The 26,812-nt window shown below is 42.1% G+C and overlaps 1 protein-coding gene across 3 annotated transcripts in view; it reads right to left on the reverse strand.

Annotated features, from left to right (window-relative positions):
* Positions 1 to 26,812, reverse strand: part of CTNNBL1 (catenin beta like 1) — a 162,026-nt gene that overhangs the window by 99,200 nt on the left and 36,014 nt on the right. For all 3 annotated transcript variants that reach the window (XM_057701571.1, XM_057701573.1, XM_057701572.1), the window contains 2 exons: positions 14,758 to 14,899; positions 4,595 to 4,690 (listed from right to left, as the gene is read on the reverse strand). In XM_057701571.1, coding sequence (XP_057557554.1) covers positions 4,595 to 4,690; positions 14,758 to 14,899 — 238 coding nt within the window. The remainder of the gene's footprint in view (positions 1 to 4,594; positions 4,691 to 14,757; positions 14,900 to 26,812) is intronic.

Genomic DNA, 26,812 nt, shown 5'->3' on the forward strand with positions numbered 1-26,812 from the left:
AAACTCATTCCTTGCCCTTGGTCATTCTGAATGTCTGGTTTCTTCTTGTCACCCAGAACTCGGCCCTTCCTGACTATCTAACCTGATGTGATTCTCCAGTTGCTCTACAGAACATTACTCTATGTGAATTCTCTATGTAGCAGGCAGTCATTATCTGCTTTCTCATTTACTTATCTACTGTTTCTCCCTGCACTAGAATATGAGCTCCACAAAAACAGACTTTGTCAGTCTTGCTCACTGCTACATACGCAATTCTTAGAATCCAGAACACACTAAGCATTCAATAAACATTCAGTGAAATGAATGACCAAATGTATTTTTCTTGAGAACAAATACAGACGAATGTGAGGTTGTCAATAGAAATGGGAAGGGATAAAAGCAACAGGATCCAGAAATTTACATAAGTACCCTTAGTGCAACCAAAAACCTGCCAACCTCAGCCTCATCGGAGCAGCCCAAATGCATTGCCCACCAGCCCAAATCAAACCAACACAGGGCTTCAAAGTTTAACATTTAAGTAGGGTTAACTGAGGGCAAGAATGGGTATGGGGCAGTCTCCTGGCTCTCCACATCAAAGCCACATTGTGAAACTCTTTATAGCAAGTGGTGGCTCCCAGCCACATTTCCACCTCCTTTGGCTGTGACACCTCCAAGCACCCTCACATTGAAGCCTCTCTACAGAGGCCACGGCCAATACCTACAGCTCTGCAGCCCCTCCTGGTTCTCCCCCATCAGAAGAGATCACTCTCTCTCCTCCTCACTTCCAAAGACGCGTGCATCTCTCACAATCATTCTTAATGCTCTGCCTTGTATTATCATCATTATTTATTTCATCCTCTTTTTTTCTTTAAAACTAAGCATCAGGACTTCCCTGGTGGCGCAGTGGTTAAGAATCTGTCTGCCAATGCAGGGCACATGGGTTCGATCCCTGGTCCGGGAAGATCCCACATGCCACGGAGCAACTAAGGCTGTGTGCCACAACTACTGAGCCTGTGCCCTAGAGCCCGTGAGCCACAACTATTGAGCCCACGTGTCACAACTACTGAAGCCCATGTGCCTAGGGTCCCTGCTCCGCAACAAGAGAAGCAACTGCAGTGAGAAGCCCGCGCACCACAAAGAGTAGCCTCTGCTCTCCACAACTAGAGAAAGCCCGTGTGCAGCAACAAAGGCCCAACGCAGCCAATAAATAAATAAATTTAAATTAATTATTTAATTAATTAATTTAAAAAAAAAAAACTAAACATCCTCCCATGTCTTATTTAGGCCCACACCCTTCAGATGTTTTTTATTTGTTCGAAATGTTTTCTGAACGTTTGCTGAAATGAAAAAAAGTCTGTTGAACTCAACAAACATTCATAAACATTTCCCTGTGTGGCATGTGATACGTATCACTTTAACTTGACATTTACTAGGGACTTAGTATGTCCCAGGACATTAAGACCTTTATGAAGACAATGACCAACGTTTATTGGGTGTTTACTCTATGCCAGACACTGTTCTAAAGACCCGCTAAGTATTTCATTTATTCCTCACTTCAGCTCTATGCAATAGGCACTAGTGTTATCCCCATTTTACAGAAGAATGAACTGAGTAGAGAGAGGATAGGTAACTTTCCCAAGGTCACACAGATGGTAAAGTGACAAAGCCACCACTTTGGCCACTCCCCTGATGGGGATCACATCTCAGGAAAAACAAACTTATAAACAGATGTCTAGAAGCCAACGTGACAATGCCAGGATGTACAAAGTGGCAGGGAAACACAAATTCTGCTGAAGTGATGAGTCTGAAAAAAACTCAGGAGAGATAAGGTGTAAGTGAGGCTTTAAAGGGTGAGTAGGAGTATTCCAGATAGTCCAGGGAAGCAAGGCTTGCCAACCTGAAGGCAGATATGAGCAAAGGCATGGGATTGCCAAGTGCATGGCAAATTTTGGGACTAGTAAGTAGGGCAAGGACTGTAATCTAGTCATGACTCTCAAGGAGTCCAAGCCTTCTTTAGAGAGGCACGCAAGAGAGGTGCCATCAAAGCAAGCCATCAAAGCAAACACCCTGGCATTTCCGCTCTTCAGAAAAGAGTATGTTTTCCAGGCTACCGAATCAACTTGTTACAAAGCACAAATATTCGCCTTTTGCATAAATAGGAGCTGTGGATATAAACCAAAATTTAAACCCCAAAGATCCCTGAGAACGCCAGGACAGCACTCTCTCCTCACAAATGTGCTGTTCTATTGCTTAGGACTTCCAACTGAGAAAAAGACCAAGGCAATAACTGCAAACTGCACATCACAATAAATTCTACTACATGCCCTCTAGCCTCTGCTCATGCAATTCCAGGCCTCCGATATTGGCCCCAAATTAAAACTACGAAGACAACTCAACCCTTGTAATATGAGAATACTTATCAAATGTCTTCCTGAGTGCAGCACAAGGGTAGAAAAAAACAGATGAAGACCACCTACCAGTTCTGCTCTCTGATATTTCTTGATGCCTCCTAACCGGCTGCAGATAAACAAGTAATATATGGGAGTCTTAGAAATGTTCAGTTGTTTGTTATTCACACCAGCCCCACCAGTATAAAGCTGTAAGAGTCAAAATCTTACAATAATATAATAAAAAAGAAGCTAAACAAAACAAACAGAAAACCCTGTATAGCAGCTACCTAATGGCTCCCCTGACTGAGGATGAACTGTCTCTTCCTAAACAAACAATAAAATCTGCAAGATCCAGCTTTTGTTGGTGGGCTTGGCAACACAGAAAACACAAAGGGGGCTTTTGTGTGAACTGCTGTTTCTGGGTACGTTTTACAGGCAGCAGACTGGCTAGCTGTTCCTCTCTCATCTCCTCTATTCATACAGGCAAAGGATGATAATTAAAATCAGCCCAGGGACTAGGCAGGAGGGCTCATTCTGGGCCACTGTAATTAACCTCCGGAAGGTAAGACTACACAAATGACACTGTGGGGACACAGAGAAGAAGCAAGTGCCACAGCCTTCCTTCAGATGCTCCTCCAAACAAAAAGACACCCCGACATCATGCTTTTCTTTCTGCACAGTGGTTCAAAAAAAAAAAATAAAGGTCCGGAATTCTACAAAAGTGGCAGTTCGCTCTAGCGTGGAGCTTGAAAGAAAAATGGCCATAGAAATTTTCATCATACTCAGTCACAAATGGCCCTGCTGGACTCCAGCCTCGCGCTCTGTAAGAGACAGTCCTTCATATCCAGTGGGTTCACAACCCCTTCATTCACACCAAATGCCAGCTGCGAGCATGGCACACAGGAAATTTCTCGTGCTGAGAATCTTGAGAGAGAGGGGGTGGGGGGGGGTAGGCAGTGTAGCAATAGGGCCTCAGAATCATTTGGGGCCCTAGTCGCAGCCATTCTGATTCAGCAGGCCTTGGATGGGGCCAGAAAGCAGCCTAAAAGCACCCCAGATGCTTCCAATACAAGTAGCTACACGGATCTTTGATAAACTCTGCAAACTGCATCAACACCAGTACTTACTAACATTCTTAACCAGAGAGAAAAGACCAGACAGCAGAAGACAACAGAAAGGATGGAAAATCAACAGAAACTTGAGAAGGGAGGTAGCTTAGTGGGTGGCCAGAGCCCCACAGGCGGTATCAGGCTAAGAGGCTGGAGTAGAGTCCCTCCTGCCTCTGGCCAGCTGCAGGGCCTTGGCGCCCCCTCCCATGCCCGGCGAGAGAGAGAAACGGGTGCTGCGGGACAGGACTGCAGGGGGGATCACAACACGCAGGAGCTCATCTCTGCTGTTCCAGGGACGGGCTGAGAGTGATGTGGGGGAAGGCTTCACATCTGCACGTGGGCCTCCGCACCGGTAGAGTGAGTTGATGAGACTGCATCAGTTCACCTCACACATAAACTCTCTGGATTGGCTGCTGCCTGGAATAATACCTGAGGAAGCTTCTGAAGTGTTGCCTAGGCTCCACAAAAAGGCACACCGAAATCAGCTGACCCTGTCTGCTGCAGTCAGCGGCTGCTGTTCTGGCCTGGATGAGCTAGAAGGTTTGTTCTTGTTTTTAACATTTTCCGATTCCCTATCTGTAAAACAAGTAATAATGATACCTGTCCTCACTAGTGCTTGGGATTACAAAGCCCAGAGGAGAAAAGAAACTCTTTTCTGCAAAAATTCTTTGTAAAAAGGTCAGAAGCAACACTGTGAGGGTGGGCGAGCAGGAACGTGGAGTCAGAGAGAACACAGGTTCAAATCCCAGCCGCGTGACCACGGGCAAGTTGTTTTGCCTCTCTAAGCCTCAGCTTCATGGCTATAAATGGAAATAACAGCAATAATACCCTTCTGAGAGGATACAGTGAGGATTAAATAAGGTGCAAAGAACAAGAAAAGGCCGTCCTACAGCAGATATTTAATAAATACTAGGACTCTACAACCCCTGCCCTAACAGAGTTCCAAAGAATAAAGTACCCCACATGTTGCATTTTACTTTCTTACTCTCCTCATTCAGTCTAGCCTTGCCACAGAGCTCTCCCTGATACCTGCTCCATGCCACTCAGAGACAATGGTGGGGGTGATGCCAGCACCATACACACACCTGCAAAACCGCAGAGGGACGTGCAACTTACCAAAGCATCAATGAGTACTTCTGCTCCTTCTTCACTCTCGTGGAGGGTGTCTATGTCTGTTAATTCCTGAAGCAAATCAACCACAGCTATGGACACATGTGAAAAATGTTAAGGGTAACACATACATAAGAAAACCCTACTGACATTTTATTAAGATATTTGGTTCCCTTCCATTTCCTGGTCAACCGCTTCATTACCATTTACCTTTAATACACTCTAGTTTTATTAACATCTCTTCAACAAGGTTCTACTCACAGGGGGTGTTCAATAAATGTTGGTAACTGCTTCACTTAGTCTCTTTCCTTATGCTGCCTTTCTGGCAACTTATTGCATAGGTTCACTACATTTTCATAAACTTCAAAAGTTCAAATAGATCACTCGGGAGGTCGCTTTTCCAGTAAGAAATAGGCCAACACCCTTAACCCTACTTCATAATTTAAATTCTTGGAACTCAGTATAATCTGAACTACCTTGTACACTTCACCTTCAAAAACAGTAATGATTTCTTCTGAGATAAGATGGCTGGTGTTCACCAAGGAGTCTTCAGAAATCAGGGCATGACAAACTAGGTTTAAAATATAGAGGGAAGGATTTACGTTGGACTGTGCTAGACCCCACCAACCTCCATTCCTCTAAATACCATGTTGCTTTGGACATAAAAGGAAGGTGAACAATGCTGATTAACACTAGGCAAAAAAAGAGAGACAGGGACATACAGGAGAAAGAAAACATGAAGGAGAGAAAAAAGGAGTTATGTTTGGAAACTGGAAGCCCAAACTAAACTACGTTTCCCTTCCCTCACCTTGGACACACACGTGCACGCAAGTGCCCCCCGCCGCCACACACACACGCATGCACACACACCCCTGCCCGCTTGCCCCGTCAGCCAGCATTTACTGAATGCTTATGGTGAGTAAAGCACTGTGATAGTGACAAAGGCAAACCCATTCACTCTGGCCCTCAGTTTCCTCACTGATAAAACGAGGAAATTAAGGTAATTAAAGGCATTTAAAAATCATATACCACAGGCAATTACCAACATGTAACAAATGAGGAATACAGACAACTTGAACTGCAGACATTCTGAAAAAGGAGCAATCAGATTGAACTGGGAAATCAGGAAAGATCTGCTAGAAGAAGACTGGTCAAAAAACAGGCAACTGAAAAGATGCGGGCAGGTAGGCTAGAAAGCAAAACATCAGGAATATAGGCAGAGACATTAGAATGTACAAAGGTATATGAAGAGGAGAAGAAAGAGGATTCGGGAAGGGGGGGAGGGGAGAAAATTATAACTAGAATCATATGAAGAAAATAATATCTAGAGAGAATAACACAGTGGCTGTGTGCAGGATGCACTAAAGCACTGGGAGTGTTGGGTTTGGGGATGGGCCGATGCGGGCTGCGGGGAAAAGCCAGGCCTGCAGGAGGAAGACCTGTTCCAAAGCTACCACACACAGAAGTCCAGAAGTGAGAGACGACAAGGGTCAGAATCAGGGCAGTTTCAATAGAAACTGGAAAGAAAAATAAACAGAAAGATACAGGACATGTTAACAAGAATGATAGGACTTGCTAACTTCCAACTGATGTTACAGGTATTTTATGAACATCTTTTGCTAAAAGAAAAATTATTCAAAGGTTCGTTTCATTTATCTATAACTGACCGCTGACCGTCATGAATAACTAATTAAGCTTTCCATGTCGTATTCTTTTGCACTTTAAAGTAATATTTACACAAAACATGGGTGTGCTATGAAACTCTATATGTATAATGAGATTAAAGGTCTTTGGATAAAACTCCTTCAAGCTTATATAGTCTTTATTCACAAAGTAACCAGAAAGTTCCTGACACAAAAGACCATGTATCATATGTGATGTACAGTAAACCAAAATACATAAGTTGTTCAAATTAATTTTTTAAAAAAACAGACTAACCAAACTAACCTCTAGAAATTCTGAGTAGTAGGAATTAGTAGTTCTCCCTCTCTAAACACTGCAGTAGACATCATAATAACTACCATTTTTCAAAAGTCATCATTATGCCAAGCACTGTGCTACTGCATTCTCACAGCAGCATTATAAGTGTGATCGCCATTTTACAGACAAGAAAGCGAAAGCTCAGAGTGGTTAAGTAACTTACCTAAAGGTCACTGCAATAGTGAGGGAGAATGTTCCAAAAACAATACCTTTACCACTACTCTTCATATTAATGCACAGCAGAATATATACCAGGTTTAAATACAGCTAGATGCAGGTAAATTCTAGCTATTGACCCTACTATAATAATAGAGGAAAGGACTGGCATTTACTTCCATCATAAATTATTAAGGTCCCAGGAAAAAGAACAAAATGCTGACAAAGCCCCCTCATTCTCCTCATCTAAGAAGCTCCCATATTTATTCTCTTGAAAAGCCCTTACGTATGAGATGTAAAAATCTTATTGTTTATCCACCTGCTTGTTTAATATGCATGATGACATTTCATCCATCTATCCATCCATCCATGCACTGTAGAGTCAGATGCCCATAGGACAAGGATGTGAATCAGGTATGCAACAAGCACTATCTTTAGGTCCTCCGAACAGCATCATGACCCACCATACTGAATAACTTGTATGCAATGATTATTAATTAAACATTAGCCTCAAGAGACAGGTGGGGTACATATGAAAGAACAATAGATGTCCATAATGTTTATTGCAGCACTATTTACAATAGCCAGGACATGGAAGCAACCTAAATGCCCATCAACAAATGAATGGATACAGAAGATGTGGCATATATATACAATGGAATATTACTCAGCTATAAAAAGGGATGAGATGGAGCTATATGTAATGAGGTGGATAGAACTACAATCTGTCATACATAGTGAAGTAAGTCAGAAAGAGAAAGACAAATATTGTATGCTAACTCACATATACGGAATCTAAAAATGGTACTGATGAACTCAGTGACAAGAACAGGGAAGCAGATACAGGGAATGGACTGGAGAACTCGAGGTATGGGAGGGGGCGGGGGGTGAAGGGGAAACTGAGAAGAAGCGGGAGAGTAGTACAGACATATATATACTACCAACTGTAAAATAGTCAGTGGGAAGTTGTTGTATAACAAAGGGAGTCCAACTCGAGGATGGAAGATGCCTTAGAGGACTGGGGCAGGGAGGGTGGGGGGGAATCGAGGGGGGGGCGTCAAGGAAGGGAGGGAATATGGGGATATGTGTATAAAAACAGTTGATTGAACCTGGTGTACCCCCAAAAAAAATAAAATAAAATAAAAAAAAAAAAAAAAAAAAGAAAAAAAAAAAAAAAAAAAAAAAGAACAATAGATGAAGAGTCAGAGCAAACTGTAGGACAGGGATAACATCATATTTATCCTTGCATCCTATCTTCCGTGAACCAAACTATCCTCAAGTTATTAATACTATGGAATCTTGCTCCAGCTCCTTTATTTCCTTACAGCTTAGTTTCCTCATCTGTAAAAAGGTGGCAATAATCTCTGCCCAGCCTACCTCACCCAGTAGCTATAAGGAATAAATGACATCATGTATATCAAAGGGCAAGTAAATCTAAGTACTGAGAAAATAATAAAGATTTGTTAGTTAATTCTTCCCATAGAATGGCCAAACCCTCACTAATGCCTTCAATTTTTCTAGAACCTCTGAAATCTAAAATTTAAACTAACACCAGCATGATCCTCCCTTTCTAGGTCACAATGGGTTGGAAGATCTAATTTTATATTTCAGCTATGCCACAGAAATTCAGATTGATCAAGTCCTTTTTCAGCCTCTAAGGTTTTATAGGACAGGTATCAAATTTTTCTTGGATTATTCTTATACCATGCTCACAAATGGGTCACATTAAACCTGGGGAAAAAAGGAAAAAATTTGACAATGGTGGTGGTTTTATACAGGAACAGAACAAATGTCTAACTTTTATCAAGAAAAGTCATTTCTTATAATGGTCCAGTGGATATCTCTTTGCCTACACTCCTGCCTCAGTTGAGAAGTCAAACAAGAAATCAGCTACCAGCTACCAAGTCTGGTAAACAACTCATCAGTCCTACCACTAACGGATTTTACATAAATTCTCAACTTTCACCAAACAGCATTTCAGCAAGGCAGTAATGAGTCCATAATTGTAATCAACAACTCCCAAGTAATATAATATGACCCAGAAGATAGAGGTCATTTGAAGACCAGAAAGAGGAATAAGAAGCGAAACTAAAGATAGACAGATGAACTCTCAATCTTGATGAGAAAATTCTGCATGGTCTGCCACCCATCCAGCATTTCTTCACAAGCAGACTCTGGGCATGGGTGATAGGTTTTTCCACTGTAGTTACAATTTCATTTCACAAGGTAAAAGGCTCTCCCATCCAAGTGTAATAGGAAAACAGAGAGCCTGTCTCTCTGCAAATTACTAAAACACAGTTTTTGATAGCCTGTTTTGTCATGTCGGGTAGAAAGGCCACCCCACCCATTCCCTCTGCACCTGTCCACTACTGGGGCAACAAGCTAGCATAACAAGAGCTGAAGTAGAAAAGAACAGCTGGGCACAAAATGGTCCACAACACAATGGCTTTTAGAAAAAGAAGGGTGTTTGCTTTTATTTTTTTGGCTCTAGATATTTGTTTTTTTGGCCTGATCTCATGTAGAGTCTTGGGACAGAAACGGAGCATCAGTTTCATTAAATTCCAATGAGGTGGGACCATAAGGGACAAAATTATGCAAAGAGAAAAAAAAGATAAAGAGGGACAAAATATATCAAGCAGATGCCTTTTTTAAAAAGTCATTCTTTAAGAAAAACGACCAGTCTAGGTTCACAGTATATAACTGATTTAGTGGAACAAATTTGCGGTTTTTCAGAAGTCTTTTTTTTTTTAATTCCTAGACTAGGACAGTGATTAGAGATAGCTCAATTAAGGCAGATGAATTTCTAAAGAGACAAAACATTTTTTTTTTTTCTCCTTTTGGCACAGTTGGCATAGAACTACCTAGAATGAATCTAGACTCTTAATTTTATCCCTATCCTTAATCAAAATATGAGGGAAAAATGCCCTCATACAACATTTATTAAGTACCTACTAAATGTTAGTGGGCACTATTATGCCACAGGGGAAATGTCCAAAGCAGGCTACAACCACTCTAACCTCGCAAGGACATGGAATTCACCTAAAACTCATAAGCAAGATCAAAAGTTACATTAAGATGTCCTTTCCCTAGACTGCCATTTGGGCACTTTTCACCTAATCTGACCTACTTCAGAGCACACTTAAATGGCTCCAAAAAAAGGGGGGTTTATCAGTACAGATTATCAAGGAAGTTAGACTACCGACGAGGAAAAGAAGTAAATTCTTTTCAATTTAATTTTTCACACACACACACACACACACACACACACACACACACACACATTTTGGGTAAGTAGCCCTGAGCTACTTCAGTTACTCCATAACATTACTAATGTTTTTCCTTCTGCTTTGTCAACCTGGCCATCCAATGTAAAGAGCTCTATCTGTGAAAAACTCCCCTGATCTTGCCCACAGATTTAGGCACAGCTTTACCTACGCAATCACTGGATTCAATGTAATTCTGATTCTAGAAATATCAAGATGAGAATAGCTCCTAGCAAAACAACAGCTTGACATACACAAGTCTTGTTAGACAGTGCTTGCAGGAAAGCACTGGAGCAATAGCAAACTCCCTCCCAGTCCAATTAGAAAAAAGCCCTCAGGAGGCGCAAACTCTTCCCAGCCCTATTCCTGCTCATTAGCACTGGGGCTTGAACACAAGGCACCCCAGACTACTGTACACACCCTCTGGGATAATATGGTGTGGCGCACAGACGCACACTGCTCAAGTTCAATTGATCCCTGCTGGTCAAAAAAAGAAACTGTCTGCTCTTTATTTTCCAATTCCCACAGTAATTCTTCACAAAATCCAACAGGACAACTTTGCAAGTTCTCCTGGCTTTCTAGAGTCTGAGAAAACTAAGCAGTAATTTAGAAAAGAATAGTGCTAACGACCACTCCCTATGCCAGAGAAAATAGAGCTGTCCCATCAGTACCAATGACCTACTCTGGAACTAACAAAACAAGTCTCTCCCTTCCTGCATATTAACATGCAACCAACTGTACTGATGCCCTAAGTTAATAGTACAACGAGACTTCGACTTCATTTTTCTAAATCACAAATGGGTGGAGAGAAAGCAGATTTGAAAAAATTTGGTTTAGATTACTCAATAGTTTTTATTAAAAAACAGGGCACTTAGCTGCGAAGCAGTGGTCACGATTTTAAAAATAAATAAAGCCATGGAGCTGATATCCTTATAAGTTTGTAGTGACTACACGAGCACATCAGCTTCTAGCACATGAGGAAAGGCAATTTCCATTGCCAAGGTACAGGTCGTGAAAATAAACTCCAAATGCACACTAATCTCCGCATCTATCAAAAGCTTACCCATCTCCAATGCCCAATTCCCTAATCACTGCCAAGCCAGAGATGACCTACGTTTTCTCGGAACTCCAATGGTATTTCCTGAGCATAACACTCCCAGGGCACTTACCACACACAGTAATGTGAGTGTTTTTGCTATGAACTGGAGTTATTATTTCTTGTTTCCCTAATAGCACCCAACAGGGCTTATCAGACAAAGGAGGTACCCAGTAAGTGCCATGATCTGGACTTTAGAAAGGATTCCACTGACTTGTCCCTCAAACTGAGAATACAGCAAATGACATACAAAAATAAGATACTTATGGATTTGGTGCCCGATTATAATTTTTTTTTTGGTGATAGCAGAAGAGGTGATCAGCCACCATGTGGGGTTCTATCTTCCTTTTGTTTTATTCCTCCTTGTTCCTTTAGGCAAATTGAGTAAATTTGGTTTAAACTGGGCCACAGAACTGATTGTTTAGCAATACCTTAAGAAAATATGTTTAAATGTACCTTTGATTTTATTTCTCTATAGAAACACTCCAAAAGGTTCACAAAAAACATGTTTAAATGATTTACTGTAAAGGAAAACTGTTTTAAAAAGCAATATTTCTAAAAGGCAGCAGCTGTTGGATCCCACTTTGTGTTCGCTCCTAATGCATTCAGAGTGGCTCTTCAATCTGTGTGAGGGGTGTGCCCCTCCCTCTCTGCCCCTCACCCCCAGAGGTGCTCTTCACAGACCAGAATTCCTCTCCACAGCCAACTGATGGCTGGGCTCCAGCCTCTGGGTGGGGGGAGGCACAGAAGCGCTGACAAGCCCTCACCAGCAGCAGTGATGCAGCGCGCCAGAATAAACTCTGAAGCTGCTTCTCATGGTTGAAAGGACGAGGCACAAGCTGTTTTCTCACATCCTCTGCCTCTTAAGGTTACAACAAACCAGTCTTGGATCCAATTAAAATCCCTATAGTTTATGTTTCCTCAGAGAAGAACAAAGCAAAGATGACCTGCGCTTGCTGGGAACATAACAGGCCACGTATGGTCTTGGTTGATAAATAAAGAGTTAAAAAAGATTAAAAATTTAAGTCATGACTGCCACGAAATTGTTTATTCATGGTAAGGTGTTTCGGGCAGTTACAGCTGTACAACAGTAAATTGGTAACAACCGTTTCCTGAAGGAAATTTTCCATTATAGATCACAGATAAGACGAGAAGCAGAGTGCAATGCTACTGGGAGATCGACATTCCCACTGATAGAGGATATGTTAGGTGCAAGTCAAGAGGGCCTACCCTTTCCTGAAACCACTTTCAAGAAAAATGATACTTCGAGGAGGATGACATTTACCCTAATTGCTGCATCTAATTAAAACTAGGTAATTTTTAAAATTTCAAATGCACTTTAAATTTGATGTAGGGCATAATTAAAAATTAGATTTAAAAAAATATCATTAGGGCAGCAGGGTGAAAGTTAGCAGACAAGAGGGGAAAAAACAGTTTAGCTCTCAGAAAACAGGAGGGAAATGGCAGTCCATCAAAGTTATTACAGGGGGACTTGTTTTTTCCCTTTTTAAAGACCAGAACTTAACAACTTGGAACATCTGTGCCCTTGCCTTTCCCAAGCATGCCAATGTCAAGCACGCTTCTTATGTCAGTCTTCTCCCCAGCAGGAACCAGGCTGGTGAATCAGCAAAATGTCAGTGTCTTCAGAAAGTTCCCACCATTATTTTGAGTTAGCAGGAATAGAAAAAAGAATACGAGTTGTGTTTCCAGAAACAAAACAGGTGACTGCTGCATTAATACACAAGGTAATGGGTGACTATGCCACTCTGTCAGGGATATAGTAAATCCTATGGGGAAAAGACTCAAGGTGCACTAAAAACGACACTGGACTGGAAATCAGGGGCCTGGAGTGCTAGCCTCAACCTCAACAGCTAGTGGTCCAACATGTAGACCTTAGATTTGTTACAAACTAAACAAGTAATGCCCCAGACTAAGTCATCTCTAAGGTATCTTTGGATTCTGCAAATCTACCATTCTGTAGGTGAACTGAAATGTGAAGTCACAATTAGAACTCTTGGTTACTAACTCTGTGAGGACCAGCTAGTACCTTAAATAGGGCTAATCGCATGCTAGATACTCAATATGTTTATTGACGGATGCTAGATACTCAATATGTTTACTGACGGAACCAGCCTATGGTTCCTGGGGGTCTAGCACAGCGCCTGATAAACACTCAAAGCCATGTCTATCAAATGAATTCATGAGACCCATACCAAGCTCACCCAGAAACAAGCTAATTAACTAGGGCCTCGTACAACCCAGAACCTCCCAGTGAACCCTGGGAAACACAGTCATCAATCTGGGGACTGATAGCAATTCTCAATACTGTCTAACATTACATGAAGTTATCAGAAATGGCTTAAGATCCCCCTTCAAGAAGCCTGCATTAAAATTATTCACTGATTTATTTCTATGAGAATTATCAGGCAGGAAAGAACCTAGTCAGACATGCTCTCAGGAGAGAGATTACCAGAAAGATGAAAATAACATGAAGCAGCAGCAGATTTCCCATGAATATCACTCAAGCAGACTAACTACATTTGTCTCTTACCTTCGGAAATATGGATTCAAACAGAACAACTATTGGAAGAGAATTTGCTTTAATGACCATAACCCCAACCACAGGCACATCAAAAACCTTTTCCACTAAAGCTATTTCACTTCTGATAGCAAAGACAAAGTATAAAAAGGTTTTGGAAGTCACTACTCAGCTTCAGTTAAGAGTAACATTTACTAAATACCTACTATGTATCAGAAACTGCTTAGCACTTATATGAACTCCTTTAATCCTCTCAAAACTCTGAAAGGCAAAAGTTTACACATATATGTGTGTATATATATATATTTTTTTTTCCTAGTAAATGCCATCCACGAATATATACGGTATCGTTACCACAGAACAGTCTATAGCATTTATCTTGAAAACAAGGTGACAACTGAATTCACAATTTTAGATCCTTCAGTAATTTAATGGTCTATGCTCTTAAGGCTGTTAGACCTTAAGGTATCCAGGTCTGGGTACGTCCCAGTGACATAACTCATCTACTTCTGCAGATGAGAATACTAAGGGTTGGAGGGGCACCAAATTGTATACAAGAAATGAAGCTGGGAATCAAATCTAGATTGTCTGTTTAGGTCTAATGCTCAGTCAACAAATACTAAATGTTACTGTGCACCCAGCCTTTTTTTTTTAAGGCACTGGGAATACAGCAGTAGACAAAGTAGATAAAAATCCTGTCTTCCCGGACATTCCATTGTGAGACTAGAGGAGGGTTCACTGTCTCCTCTTGTCTCAACTCCACTGAGCCATCTGTTAGCAAAATGATGTCTAGATCAACAGATGTAAATCCTGTCTGCTTTTGCCTACATAATGGGCCCCCAAACAAGATCCTGAAAAATGAATGCTGTTAATATATGAACAGATACATCGTGATGAATTCTAATACTAATAAGAGCAAATAGGACAATTAAGGGTTGCCCAAGATTTATTAACAGATAAAAACCAGACTTTCAAATGAGTAAAGAGCAGTGTGTGTTTCAAGATCGGAGATAATTAGAATGGAAATAGAACACCAGACGTGACAGCAGACATCAGCAGAGACAGGCAGGAGAAGAGAGTAAACAGCATTCCCCCACCACGTCTGCCTTCCTACCGAGGACAGACCTGAAAGGATATCTGTATTATCATGTCCAAGCAACCCGAGAAGAGACTGAACAGCATTCAGCTCTACCAGAAGGTGGTACAGGTCTGGCATGGTGGCCACCACGTGCATCTCCTGAATGATGTCATTTAGGTCCAGCTCGGATTCCATAAACCTAGGAAGGGAAAACAAGACAGCGTCATTGAGAGGGAAGGAGTACAATCAGTACTGAGGAGCAAACAGCAACATAATCCAGACAGAGAGACAACCTGTCAAAGTGTCTACAACAGACCAACCAAGAAGTATGCTCATCCAAACATCATACTGTCACACAATTTCCTTGGGAAATCGATTTCCTCATTACAAAAATCAATCTTGGATTCAGATCTCATTACAGGGTTTCCCTTACTCTTGCAGTCACAAGTTGCCTTTCAGAGGCTCCTAAAGCATTTTGCAGCATTAAATCATCTATCTGCCCACCAGTCCTGTGGATTAGCTACCATCACCCCTTGGAATGGCAATTCACTCTGTTGCCCTGCACGTAGTTATCCTACTAATCCAAAAAGGACTCCTCTTACTTGCCACTTCAGATCAAGGGCCAATTATTCCCCTTACCCAAAGGAAAATACAGAGATTCTGCTGCTACTAGAAATACCTTCCTCTCCCCCACACCCCTTCCAATGAGCTGATGAAGAGGAAGATCCCAAAGTAAAGCAGATATAGTCTGGCATCCTGTAATCACCACCATACCTTATGTAGCATGATAAATTCACTCACATTTCCACACCTGAACCTTTCTGCAAACCTATGCCCAGGCACTAAGAACAGAACTGCTTTGCATTCACCTCTGCATGCCCTCCCCCAGTGTCTGACATAGAAGAAATGCCCACTAAGCCTTTGATGAACAAGACAAGAAGGTTTGTTCTGAGAAGGAAATGAGCTAATCCATGTAAAGCAACTGAACAATAACTGACTGAGAGGAATCAGTGGTTAGAAAGACTCTGGAGCCAGACTGCCTGGCTTTGAACCTCTTGTAGCCACTTAGCCTCTCTATGCCTCAGTTTCTTCATCTGTATAATAAATGGAATAATAAAGTTACCTATCTCATAGGCTACTTTAAAAAGTAAAAGAATAAGTACACATAAAGCACTTAAAACTCTCTGGCATGCTAAAAGCACTCTGCATTTGCTCTCATTTCTGTTACTATCACCACAACTATTGTTACAATGTGTCTATCTTCCCTTCTAGAATGTAAGCTTCTTAAAGACAGGAATTATATCTTTTGTCTCTATATATCCACAGATGCCAGCTTAACTGAATTGGGGCCATAAAGAAAAGGAACTAAGCAGGTACTCTTGAAGTCATAAAGGACTCATCAACTTCTAGACGCTGAGGAGCTGGGCAAATAACACCTCTCCAGGACTCCTGAGATTCTGTAAGAACAAAATCTGGAGACCATAATTTTTTAAAACATGTCTATATCTTAGACAATATTTTGCCACTCTTTTTCCCCATTACTATTTTTAATCATAACATTTATATATATATTTTCTGATTATAAAACACTACTTTTTGTAGAAAACTGGGAAAAGAAAGACAAGCCCTCAAAAAGTAAACAGAAATCATCTATAATCTTATTAACTAGAAATAACCATTGATAATACTCTGGTATGTTTAGATCATTTTTCTCAACTCATAGCCTTCCCCCTGCCCAAAAGTAGCCTACATGGTATACAGTTCTATATATAATTTTTGCTGTTGTTGTTAACATAGGCTGAACAATTCCTTTTATCATTAAACATTCTTCTCCAACAGGAAAAGCCAATACCCAACACAGCTGTCAGTCCTTCCTCTCCCATGGCAAAATCCATTACTGAGCACAGCATCTCCCCTGCTGAGCCCAGACATGGCTTCAGAATCCTTCTCAACATAGTGTTTCAAGAAAAGACTACCAATCAATCACAGAGAGGGAACAGATTAAGCCTATCTGAAATTCCTATTCTAAATAATACATTTTAAGAAGCTACGTGGTATTCCCTCGTATAGATGTACCATAATTTATTTTACCAATCCCCCTTTGTCAGACATTCAGATGGTTTCCAATTTTTTCCCTTATAACAAATGACACTAAGATGTATGTATTCATAATTATTGTGTTAGGATAACTCACAGGAAGGAAAGTGCGAAGTCAGAGAGTATGCATAACTTAACAGGTTTTGATATATCCTGCCAGAAAGGCACCAATAATGCATGAACTCCCTGTTTCCCCTCACCCTCTTCAAAAAAAGTATTATCTACTTAAAATCTCTGATTGAGACGGGAAATATAACTTTTTAAAATTCTGCATTTCTGATATCATGATGGTTAAAATTTTGTTGTTTACTAGCTATTTGTATTTCTTCTTTGCCCATTTTTATATCAGTGTGTTCATCTTATTTATTAACTCATAAGCACTCTATATATTAAGGAAATTAATCTCTGTCATATGTTGCAAAAAAAAAACAAACTTAAGAATAATATTTGCCCTTATTTTGTACATTGTGCTTTTTGACATAAAGGTTTTTAATTAGTCAAATCTTTGCCTTATGAACTCTGTTTTACATGTATTCTGAGCAAGGCTTTTTCTATGCTAAGATCAGACATATTTTATGGTGTACTTTTATGTTTATACATTTTAAAATGTTTAGGAGTAATAAAACTAAAATTTATTTCAGCATATAATATAGGGCAAAGATCTAACTTTATTTTCTGCAAATGTCTGGCCAATTGCCCCAATACTATAATCTATCTTTTTTCCACAGATCTGAAGAAATGCCACCTCTATCATACACTAAATTTTAATGTGTACTCTAATCTGTTTATGGGCTTTTCACTCCATTTCATTGATTTGTTTGCAAATTCCTGAGCCAGGACCACACTTCCATAGTGTTACAATATATTTTATGTCTGTTACTGCAAAACACTCCCATGTTAGCCTTCTTTTTGAATGCTTCCTTGTCTATTCTCACTTGCTTATTATTCCAAGTAAATTTCAAAATTATTCTTGTTAAGACTCCCCCAATACCACTTTTTGTTTTTTAAAGTTTCCTCCACAGTGCTTACAAATAACTTACCTTTTAAATCACTAGTTCTCCATTACCTAAAGTGTGGAAACCAAATTAGAATTATGACATGGCAGGGCTGGTGCAGAATTCAGATATTCCATGGGGCAGTAGAACTATATAATCTGTGAATTTAATGGGCTCAGCAAACCTCTAAGGCTTACTTGCCTTACACAGGTAGTTTAAAACAAACAAAAAAATCTGATTTCTAGAGAGTAACTTGACAAAAGATTTTTACAGATCACTGGGAAGAATTAGCAAGGGAGACTGGGCACTAACTAGTAATAAACAAAATCACATTGAATACAAGAAAGAGATTTGGGGACTTGAGTGATAATTAGTGAATGAATGTCAGCCTGGGGAGAAGCTTCTGGTGGTATCCTGCAGGGCTCCATCCTTAGGTCTGTTTAGATCAATCATATTATTTTATTGTTACGTTTTGATCAACGACTTGGGTGAAAATATATAAAAGGCAAACTTAACAAATGTCATATAACACAAAGCTGAGACTGAACACAGCAGCTGACAGAATCAATTCAAAAAGTTCCTGACAGGCGGTGATGATGGGCCACATCTAACAGGAGGAAAATTACCTAGAATCCACGTGGAGAACACATTGAACCAAAAAGTCAAGTACAAATACGTGGGGCAGGAAAGACACAGAGCAGTAAAAGGACATGTGTAAAAAGGACCTGATGGTTTTAGTCAACTGTAACCACAATACAAATCAGACCATGAGACAATTCTGCCAGGACAGAGACTACTTCTCAGTCATCTCTGGACACCTAGCACTGGGCACACTTCCTGGTCCACTGCCGAAATTCAGCAGATGCCTGCCAAATGAAGGAGCAGAGGAAAGTAGCTGCCACAAATACTGCTATGGTTTTAGGCTGCTTAAAGGAAGACAAGATAGAGTTATGCTGATTAGATGACCATAAGAACTTGTGACATCTGTTATGGGAACCATACTTTAGGAAGGATATGTAAACTAATTTGGGGAAGCAACCGAGGTTCTAAGGATAGATATCCTCCCACATGAGGATTTGCTGAAATTCTTTTTCATTCTGAGTTGAAATCATAAAAGTCAGAGATGCCAAATGATGAAATAAGTTTCTTTGGAAGTCAGATCCTTGTCACTGGGGGTAATTAATAAAAGGGGATATAAAAAAATCAATAATTAGAAGGGAGAAACAGACTATACCTTTCAGTCCCTATCAACTTTGAAATTTTTCTTCCAAATATGCAATCTTAACCAAGTATCTTTAAGTTTAGAAAGTCAGCAAATTATCAAAATAAAGCAAAACAAGCAGAAAGTCAACTGTGAGCAGAGAAACAGCATAAAAATACCACTGGGGTCCCATGTAACATGAGTAATGAGATACAGTGGGAACTGCCAGGACTTGGGAATGAAACTGACCTGGGTCACACCCCAGCCACACTATTTGCTGGCTCTGTAACCACTAGCAGTGTGTCAATAAGTATTTATGGGCACATACTAGGTGCCAGTCACTGTGCTAGGTACTGAGGCTATAAAAGATAACAAAATAATCCCAGCTGCTGTCCTCACGGAGCTCCTAGCCTAGCACAAATATAAATAATCTATTACATACAAGTAAGTAATTGTAAGGATATCCAGCACTGCCCACGAAAACTGCCACTGGAACACAGAGCACTGGGCTCCAACCTTCTCACAGGAGACAGAGAATATTAACTAACCTATCTCTAAAACTCAACTTCCTTAATCTTCCTATCTGAATTACAGTGAGGATTAAAAGAGATAATAAATGCCTAACAATTGTTGGCACATAGTAGTAGGTAATCAATGAATCTAGATACCCTCAAGTTTGCTATGCTATAACAAAGAAAATTTTCTTTTTGCTGACAAAAGTACCAGCCTACTCATTTAAAGCACACACTACAGTATTTGCAGATGGCTGCCTAGGGATTAGGCATACCTTCAGCAACAGATGACTCACAGCTGGGGGAGAGGATCAAGTTAGAGGTCAATGGGAAAGCAATAGAGCAACATATTAAAACAGTAACCCAGGTAGAGATGGGGTCACCGATTCCATCTGGCATGACGGAGGATACTCTGCTAGCCTGCCCGTGCTCATGTGCTTCAGAACAGCAGGATGTTCTCCTTCAACTACAAGGGTGAATTTCAGCAAGTGACCAGCAATGTTCAAAAACACCATAAAAGCGACAGAAACCAGTAAGTCCTCCTGCAACCACAAAATCAGCTATAAGTACACAGAGGACACGTTGCTTCCTTCACTCGGCTAAATCAGCAGTTCTCAAAGTGCGGTCCTGGGATTGCAGGGTTGGGCTAGGTGGTAGCTGGAGATCCTTTTGGGGGTCTATCTTAAAGCCTTTATAAGATCAAAACTATTTTTATAATAACTCCAAAACATTATTTGCCTTTTTTACTCTCATTCTCTCAGGAGTGTATGGTGGGCTTTTCAGATGACTATACAACACGTGATGATACCACTGCCCTAAGGGCTAATGAAATGTGTACTTGAATATTCTAGAATTTTCTTAGATAAGCACTTTGGGGTACTCAATAATTTAAGGGTGCAAAGGGATCCTGAGTCTAAAAAATCAGAGGACTACTAAACTAAATAATTCTGCCCCTGCAAAAATGAAGAGAAAAACTACTAAAAGGCGTACTAGGGAAATAGCACATTCTACTCAATGTGAGGTTTGGGACAAAGATCACACAGTGCAAAGTAGAGGCTGCATAAGGAGAATTGTCAATTGAATCTGAAATGCAGCCAAATGAAGAGAGGCATTTTTTGGTATGCAATCAAAATGACAATTGCATATATGGGAAAATAAATTTGAATGTTTCTGATCTCAACCGTAAAGTTTCATTCAAATATGCTCTAGCAATTTTCATCTTAATTGCACCTCGCTGGTCTAGAGAATTATAAAAGACACTGCACCAGTAAGAATTCAAGAACTCAAGGTTAAAACACAATGCAGTTTCCCAACTGCTTTTGGACATAAAGGAAAAAAATGTTCTTTATACATAATTTCAATTTTCAAACCTTTAGATTTAGAATCTAAAATAGTATATAAATTTTGTCTGAATGGAAAACACTGTTGGTATTTTTAAATAAAATAACATTTTCTTAAAACCAGTTCCTGAATTATAACAATAGAGCATCTGTGGTACTTAAGATGTAGATGGTAAACATAAGCTGCAGAAACTCACTGCTCTAAAGTGACAGAAGGATACCTACCAAGTGGGCAAAGGCAATACTGCCATTCCGAGAAGCACACTGGACTTCTTAAATTTCCAGTGTCATCAACCTATGGCATAGCTGCCTCATAACGTATCCTTGGCTTCCAAGCAATGGGGACGTAGTAAATATGATATCAACTATATAAGATCTCTCATGTGGCAGGTACTGTGCTAGGTTCTACAGAGACAAACAATACACAGTCCACCTCCTAAAAGGAACACCGAGTCTAATGCAGGAAGATGCTGAGTGAAGAAATAACAATAAAAAAAATGGCAAAGATATTAAGACAGATCAAATTCACTGTGGGCGAGAATGTAGGGAAAGCGACCTGCTGGTGGGAGAAATAAGGATATAGTGGGGGACTTGGCAGCAGCTATCAAAGTTTAAAATGCACGTCCCCTTCGATCTGGGAATTCAACATTTAGATATGTATCGTACAGAGATACGTGTACACCAAGACATGTACACAGAGGTTCACTACAGCACTGTTCGTAAAAGCCAATATTTAAAATAACCAAGTGTCCATCTATAGAAACATAATAAATAAATCATGGTAGCTCCAAACCATGAAATACTATGCAGCAGGCACAAAACATAAGGTAAACATGCATGTACTAACACTGAAAGATCTTCTGTTATGTGATCAAAAAATCAAGGTGCAGAATATGTACAGTATGATTTAGGTAGAAAAAAATATTTGCATATTTATATATACGTAAGTAAGTGTACAGAAAACAACCAAAAAGGATACTCACAGGTGTTCACAGGCACTATCTCTAAGTAGAGGGATGGAAAAGGGGTCAGTGCAATGAAGGAAAGCTTTCATTTTTTCATTCTACTTATGCACTGTTGGTATTTTTTACGATGACAATCTATTCATATATTACTTATATAATCACACACACGCATGCACGGCAATATGACAAGTACAATTACTGTTGCATGGTGGACATCAGCACAAAACCTGATGGCACTCTGGTGCTGGGAAAGTTGAGCTCTGATCTAGCTACTCCTACTGTCAAAAGGGGCTGTGGCCCTAGGTCCAGCAACCAAGTTCTCCCCTCTCCGCCTCCTCATCTACAGTACAGAGAAAACACAGCGGACCACAGCAGCCGTACCAGGTTTCCGTGAGAACAGGATGCCCTCTGATACCTCTGTGCCTTTGTTCCTGCTAGTCGCATTGCCTGGCATGTCTTTCCATGTTCTTTTCTGCTTAACTGAAATAAAAATCATTCTTCAAGGAACAGCTCAAATACCATCTCTTCTGTGAAGCCCTCAATAGCCCCCAACTTGGTATTCACTGCTTCTTCCTCTTTGCTCCCACAGTACTCAGTTTGTATTTCTTTTAAAGTATACTTCCTTGTACTATGCATTTATAGTCAGTCTCCCTAGTAACCTTTAAACTTGAGTGCAAAGACTATGCTATTCAACTCCTAATTGCCTAGGATCCTTGGGCATACTGAGATTCATTGAAAGTCTATGTCCTGGGACTTCCCTGGTGGCGCAGTGGTTAAGAATCCTGCTGCCAATGCAGAGGACACAGGTTTGATCCCTGGTCCGGGAAGATTCCACATGCCACAGAGCAACGAAGCCTGTGTGCCACGACTACTGAGCCTGTACTGTAGAGCCTGCGAGCCACAACTACTGAGCCCGTGTGCCACAACTATGGAAGCCCACACGCCTAGAGCCCATGCTATGCAGCAAGAGGGGCCGCCGCACTGAGAAGCCCTCGCACCACAATGAAGAGTAGCCCCTGCTAACCGTAACTAGAGAAAGCCCACGCACAGCAATGAACACACAACACAGCCAATAAATAACAAATAAATAAATAAATAAAAATTAAAAACAAAATCTTTTTTTGAAGTGTATCTCCTGGGAGGGAGGAAGAAAGGGAAAGGGAGATTTAGGACATTGAAATCTGTATAAATATGAAAATCTATTTACTTTGGATTCAAAACTGATCGAAAGTTATCAGATTGCTCATACAGCACTTCACAGTGCACTGAGGAGCTGGTGTAGTAACAGCCATACTATCATTTCGTGAGCACTTACTATGTGCCAGATACTGAGCTAAACACTTGCCATTATTCTCATTTATTCTTCACAACAGCCCTGTGAGGAAGGTACTATTTCTTCATACAGATGAGACACCTGAGGCTAAGAAAGAAGTGACTTGCTGAAGCTCATGTGGGAGTCACACCCATATCTGGCTAACCCCAAAGCCTCTGACATTCTCTCAAAAGTAAAGATATCACTAATGGCAGCCATGGTCAGTTTTCTTGAGGCCTTGAGAAAAGTAACGCAAAAAAGAGTTAACAGGGGCGGAGACAACATGGCCGCGTGGGAAGATGCGGAGATCGCTCTCCCCGCAAATAGATCAGTTGCCGGAGGCCGGCGGGGGACCTGAGGCCCAAGGAGAGGGAGGAACTCCGGAGCAACCGGGTAGGACCTGGGGGAAGTCGGGGGAAGTCAGGGGAAGGGGAAGCCAGCGGGACCGGCGCCTCTAGGGGAGTGGCTGGGTGAGGGGGGAGGTTCCCACCTGGAGAGACCTTTGGGGGCTGGGAAGATCCGAAACCACAACTGGGTGTCTCCCACCCAGGAGGCCAGGAGGCCTGCTGAGCTCCCGGGCCTGGGAGCCTGCTGGGCTCCCCAGCAGGGTCCTCCACCCTCCTAGGCCTCCTTCGGGCTGCCTGGGTCCTGGGGGTGTGGGATGGAGGGAGGAGGGGCAAGGAGGTGGAGAGGTGGACTGGTGGGGGTGGGGACTTTGAGATGGGGGGCACAGGGATGCGAGAGGGTGTTTCGCCTGCCCTCTTGGCCAGGGAGGCCGACTGGACTCCCAGGCCTGGTCCTTCACTCTCCGGGCCCCCCTCTGGCACATGGGTCCTGCGGGTGTGGCGGGGAGAAGGACGGAGGGAGGGAGAGAGACAGACAGTGGGGGTGGGAAGGGATTTCTCCGGGTCAGAAGAATAGGGGAGGTGCCACCAGGTATTTCTTCCAGGCGGGTCCTCCACTTTCCAAGGCCCCTCTGGGCTGTTGCTCCTAGAAGTACAGGAGGGAAGCAGTCGGGGGCAAGGGGTGGGGCTGGTAAGAAGAGAGGCGGAAGTGGGGAGGGACCCTCTGGGATCAGAGGATCAGGGGAGGAGCAGAAGGCATTTCTGCTGCCCACTAGCCCAGGAAACCTGCTGGGCTCCTGGGCCTGGTCTCCAACTTTCCAGGGTCCCCTCCCAGACATGTTGGTCCCGGAGGCATAGGAGCCTGGCAGGGGAAGAGGAAGAGAGGCAGACCAGTGGTGGGACGTTCCAGGATCAGAGGACCAAGGGAGGTGTGGAGGACCTTTCCCCTGCCCACTTGGGCCCGGTGGGCCTGCTGGGCTCCTGAGTCTGGTCCCTCGGTCTCTGGGGCCCTCTCCAGCTGAGTGGGTCATTCAGGCATGGGAGGGAGGGAGGAAAGGGGAAGAGGAAGGGAGGCAGACAGTGATGGGGGGGACCTTGCAGGACCGGAGGATCAGGGGAGACGCTGCGGGAAATCTCCCTACCCACTTGGCACCGGGAGGCCTGTTGTGCCCCCAGGCCTGGCCTTTGGTCCTCCAGGGGCCCCTCACTGGTCTCACTGGTCCTAGGGGCGTAGAAGGAAAGCAGGGGAGAAGAGGAGAGGCGCACAGGGGAGGGGGCCTTCTGGGATTGGAGGATCAAGGGAGGCGGGGAAGGTATTTCCTCTGCCCACTAGCCCTGGGAAGCCTGCTAGGCTCATGGACCTGGTCTTTCACACTCCAGGGCCCCCTCCAGCTGCTTGGAACCTAGGAGGGCTGGGGGGAGGGGAAGAGAGGCAGACAGGGACCCTACGAGACTGGGAGATCTGGGGAAGTGCCGCAGGCGTTACCCTAGCCCAGTTGGCCCTAGGAAGCCTGTTGGGCATCAGAGTCTGGTCTCCTGCCTTCCAGTACCCCCTCCAGCTGTGAGGGTTCTAGGGGAATAGGAGGGAGGGGGTGAGGAAGAAGAGGACCCAAGGGGGAGGGACCCCCTGAGACTGGAGGACTACAGGAGATGTATAGCATTTCTCCCACCAACTCGGGCCCAGGGAGTCTGCTGGGTACCTGGACCTGGTCCTTTGCCCCCAGGACCAGAGGCATTCCTGGGCCCCTCTGCCTCATTGGGCCTAAGCCCCATTCCCCACCACCCCCAGGGCCTTTTCTAAGCATAGGATCTGCCCATTGCCTAACACCCCCCTCCCGCCCCCTCCCTGTCTACGTCCCACCCCCACAGCCAAGGTCTTTTCTGCCTTTTTTTTTTCTTTTCTTTTTTTTTCTTCCCACCTCCTCACTTCAGCTATTGCAGTTGTTACTCTATTTTTTTTTTAATTTTTTTCTAACACATCTGTTAGTTACCTATTCTTATCATATTTTTTATCTTGCTATTGTTCTGCTGTTCTCCTACTTTTTTTTTTTTTACTTTTTTTCATTTCCCACTCTACACAGCTTGTGGGATCTTGATTCACAAGCCCAGCGTCAGGCCTGAGCTCCTGAGGTGGGAACTCTGTGTCCAAAACATTGGACTAACAGGGAAACCCAGTTCCCAGGGGATATTCATCAGAGTGAGGTCTCCCAGAGGTTCTCACCTCAACACCAAGACCCAGCTATACTCAACAGACTACAAACTCCAGTGCTTGAAACCTCAGGCCAAACACCCAGTGGGACAGGAACACAATCCCGCATATCCAAAGTGGGGGGAAAATGAGATGACAAAAAATATGTCACAGATGAAGGAACAAGGTAAAAATGCACAAGACCAAAGAAATGAAGAGGAAATAGGAAAATTGCCTGAAAAAGAATTCACAGTAATGATAGTAAAGATGATCCAAAATCTCAATAACAAAATAGAGGAAATACAAGAAACAGTTAATAAGGACTCAGAAGAACTAAAGAGCAAACAAAGAGTAACAGACAACAAAATAACCAAAATTAAAAATACTCTAGATGGTACACACAGCAGAATAACTGAGGCAGAAGAACGAATAAGTGAGTTGGAAGATAGAATGGGGGAAACAGCAGGAAAGAGAAAAAAGAACCAAAAGAATGGAAGACAGTCTCAGAGATCTTGGTGACAACATTAAGCACACCAACATTCAAATCATAGGCATTCCAGAAGAAGACAAAAAGAAAGGGTCTGAGAAAATATTTCAAGAGATTATAGTGGAAAACTTCCCCAACATGGAAAAGGAAACAATTAAGCAAGTCCAAGAAGTGCAGAGTCCCATACAGAATAAACCCAAGGACAAACACACCAAGGCACATATTAATCAAACCAATGACAATTAAACACAAAGAAAAAATATTAAAAGCAGCAAGAGAAAAGCAACAAATAAACATATAAGGGAAAACCCATAAGGATAACAGCTGATCTTTCTGCAGAAACTCTGTAGGCCAGAAGGGAATGGCAGGATATATTGAAAGTCCTGAAAGAGGAAAACCTACAGCCAAGAATACTCTACCCACCAAGAATCTCATTCAGATTTGACAGAGAAATCAAAAGCTTTACAGACAAGCTAAAGTTAAGAGAATTCAGCACCACCAAACCAGGGTTACAACAACTGCTAAAGGAACTCCTCTAGATAGCAAACACAAGAGAAGGAAAAGAGCTATAAAAACAAACCCAAAACAATTAAGAAAATGGTAATAGGAACATACATGTCAATAATCACCTTAAATGTAAATGGATTAAATGCTCCAACCAAAAGACACAG

Source organism: Hippopotamus amphibius, chromosome 12, assembly GCF_030028045.1.
Source record: "Hippopotamus amphibius kiboko isolate mHipAmp2 chromosome 12, mHipAmp2.hap2, whole genome shotgun sequence".
NCBI classification, from domain to species: domain Eukaryota; kingdom Metazoa; phylum Chordata; class Mammalia; order Artiodactyla; family Hippopotamidae; genus Hippopotamus; species Hippopotamus amphibius.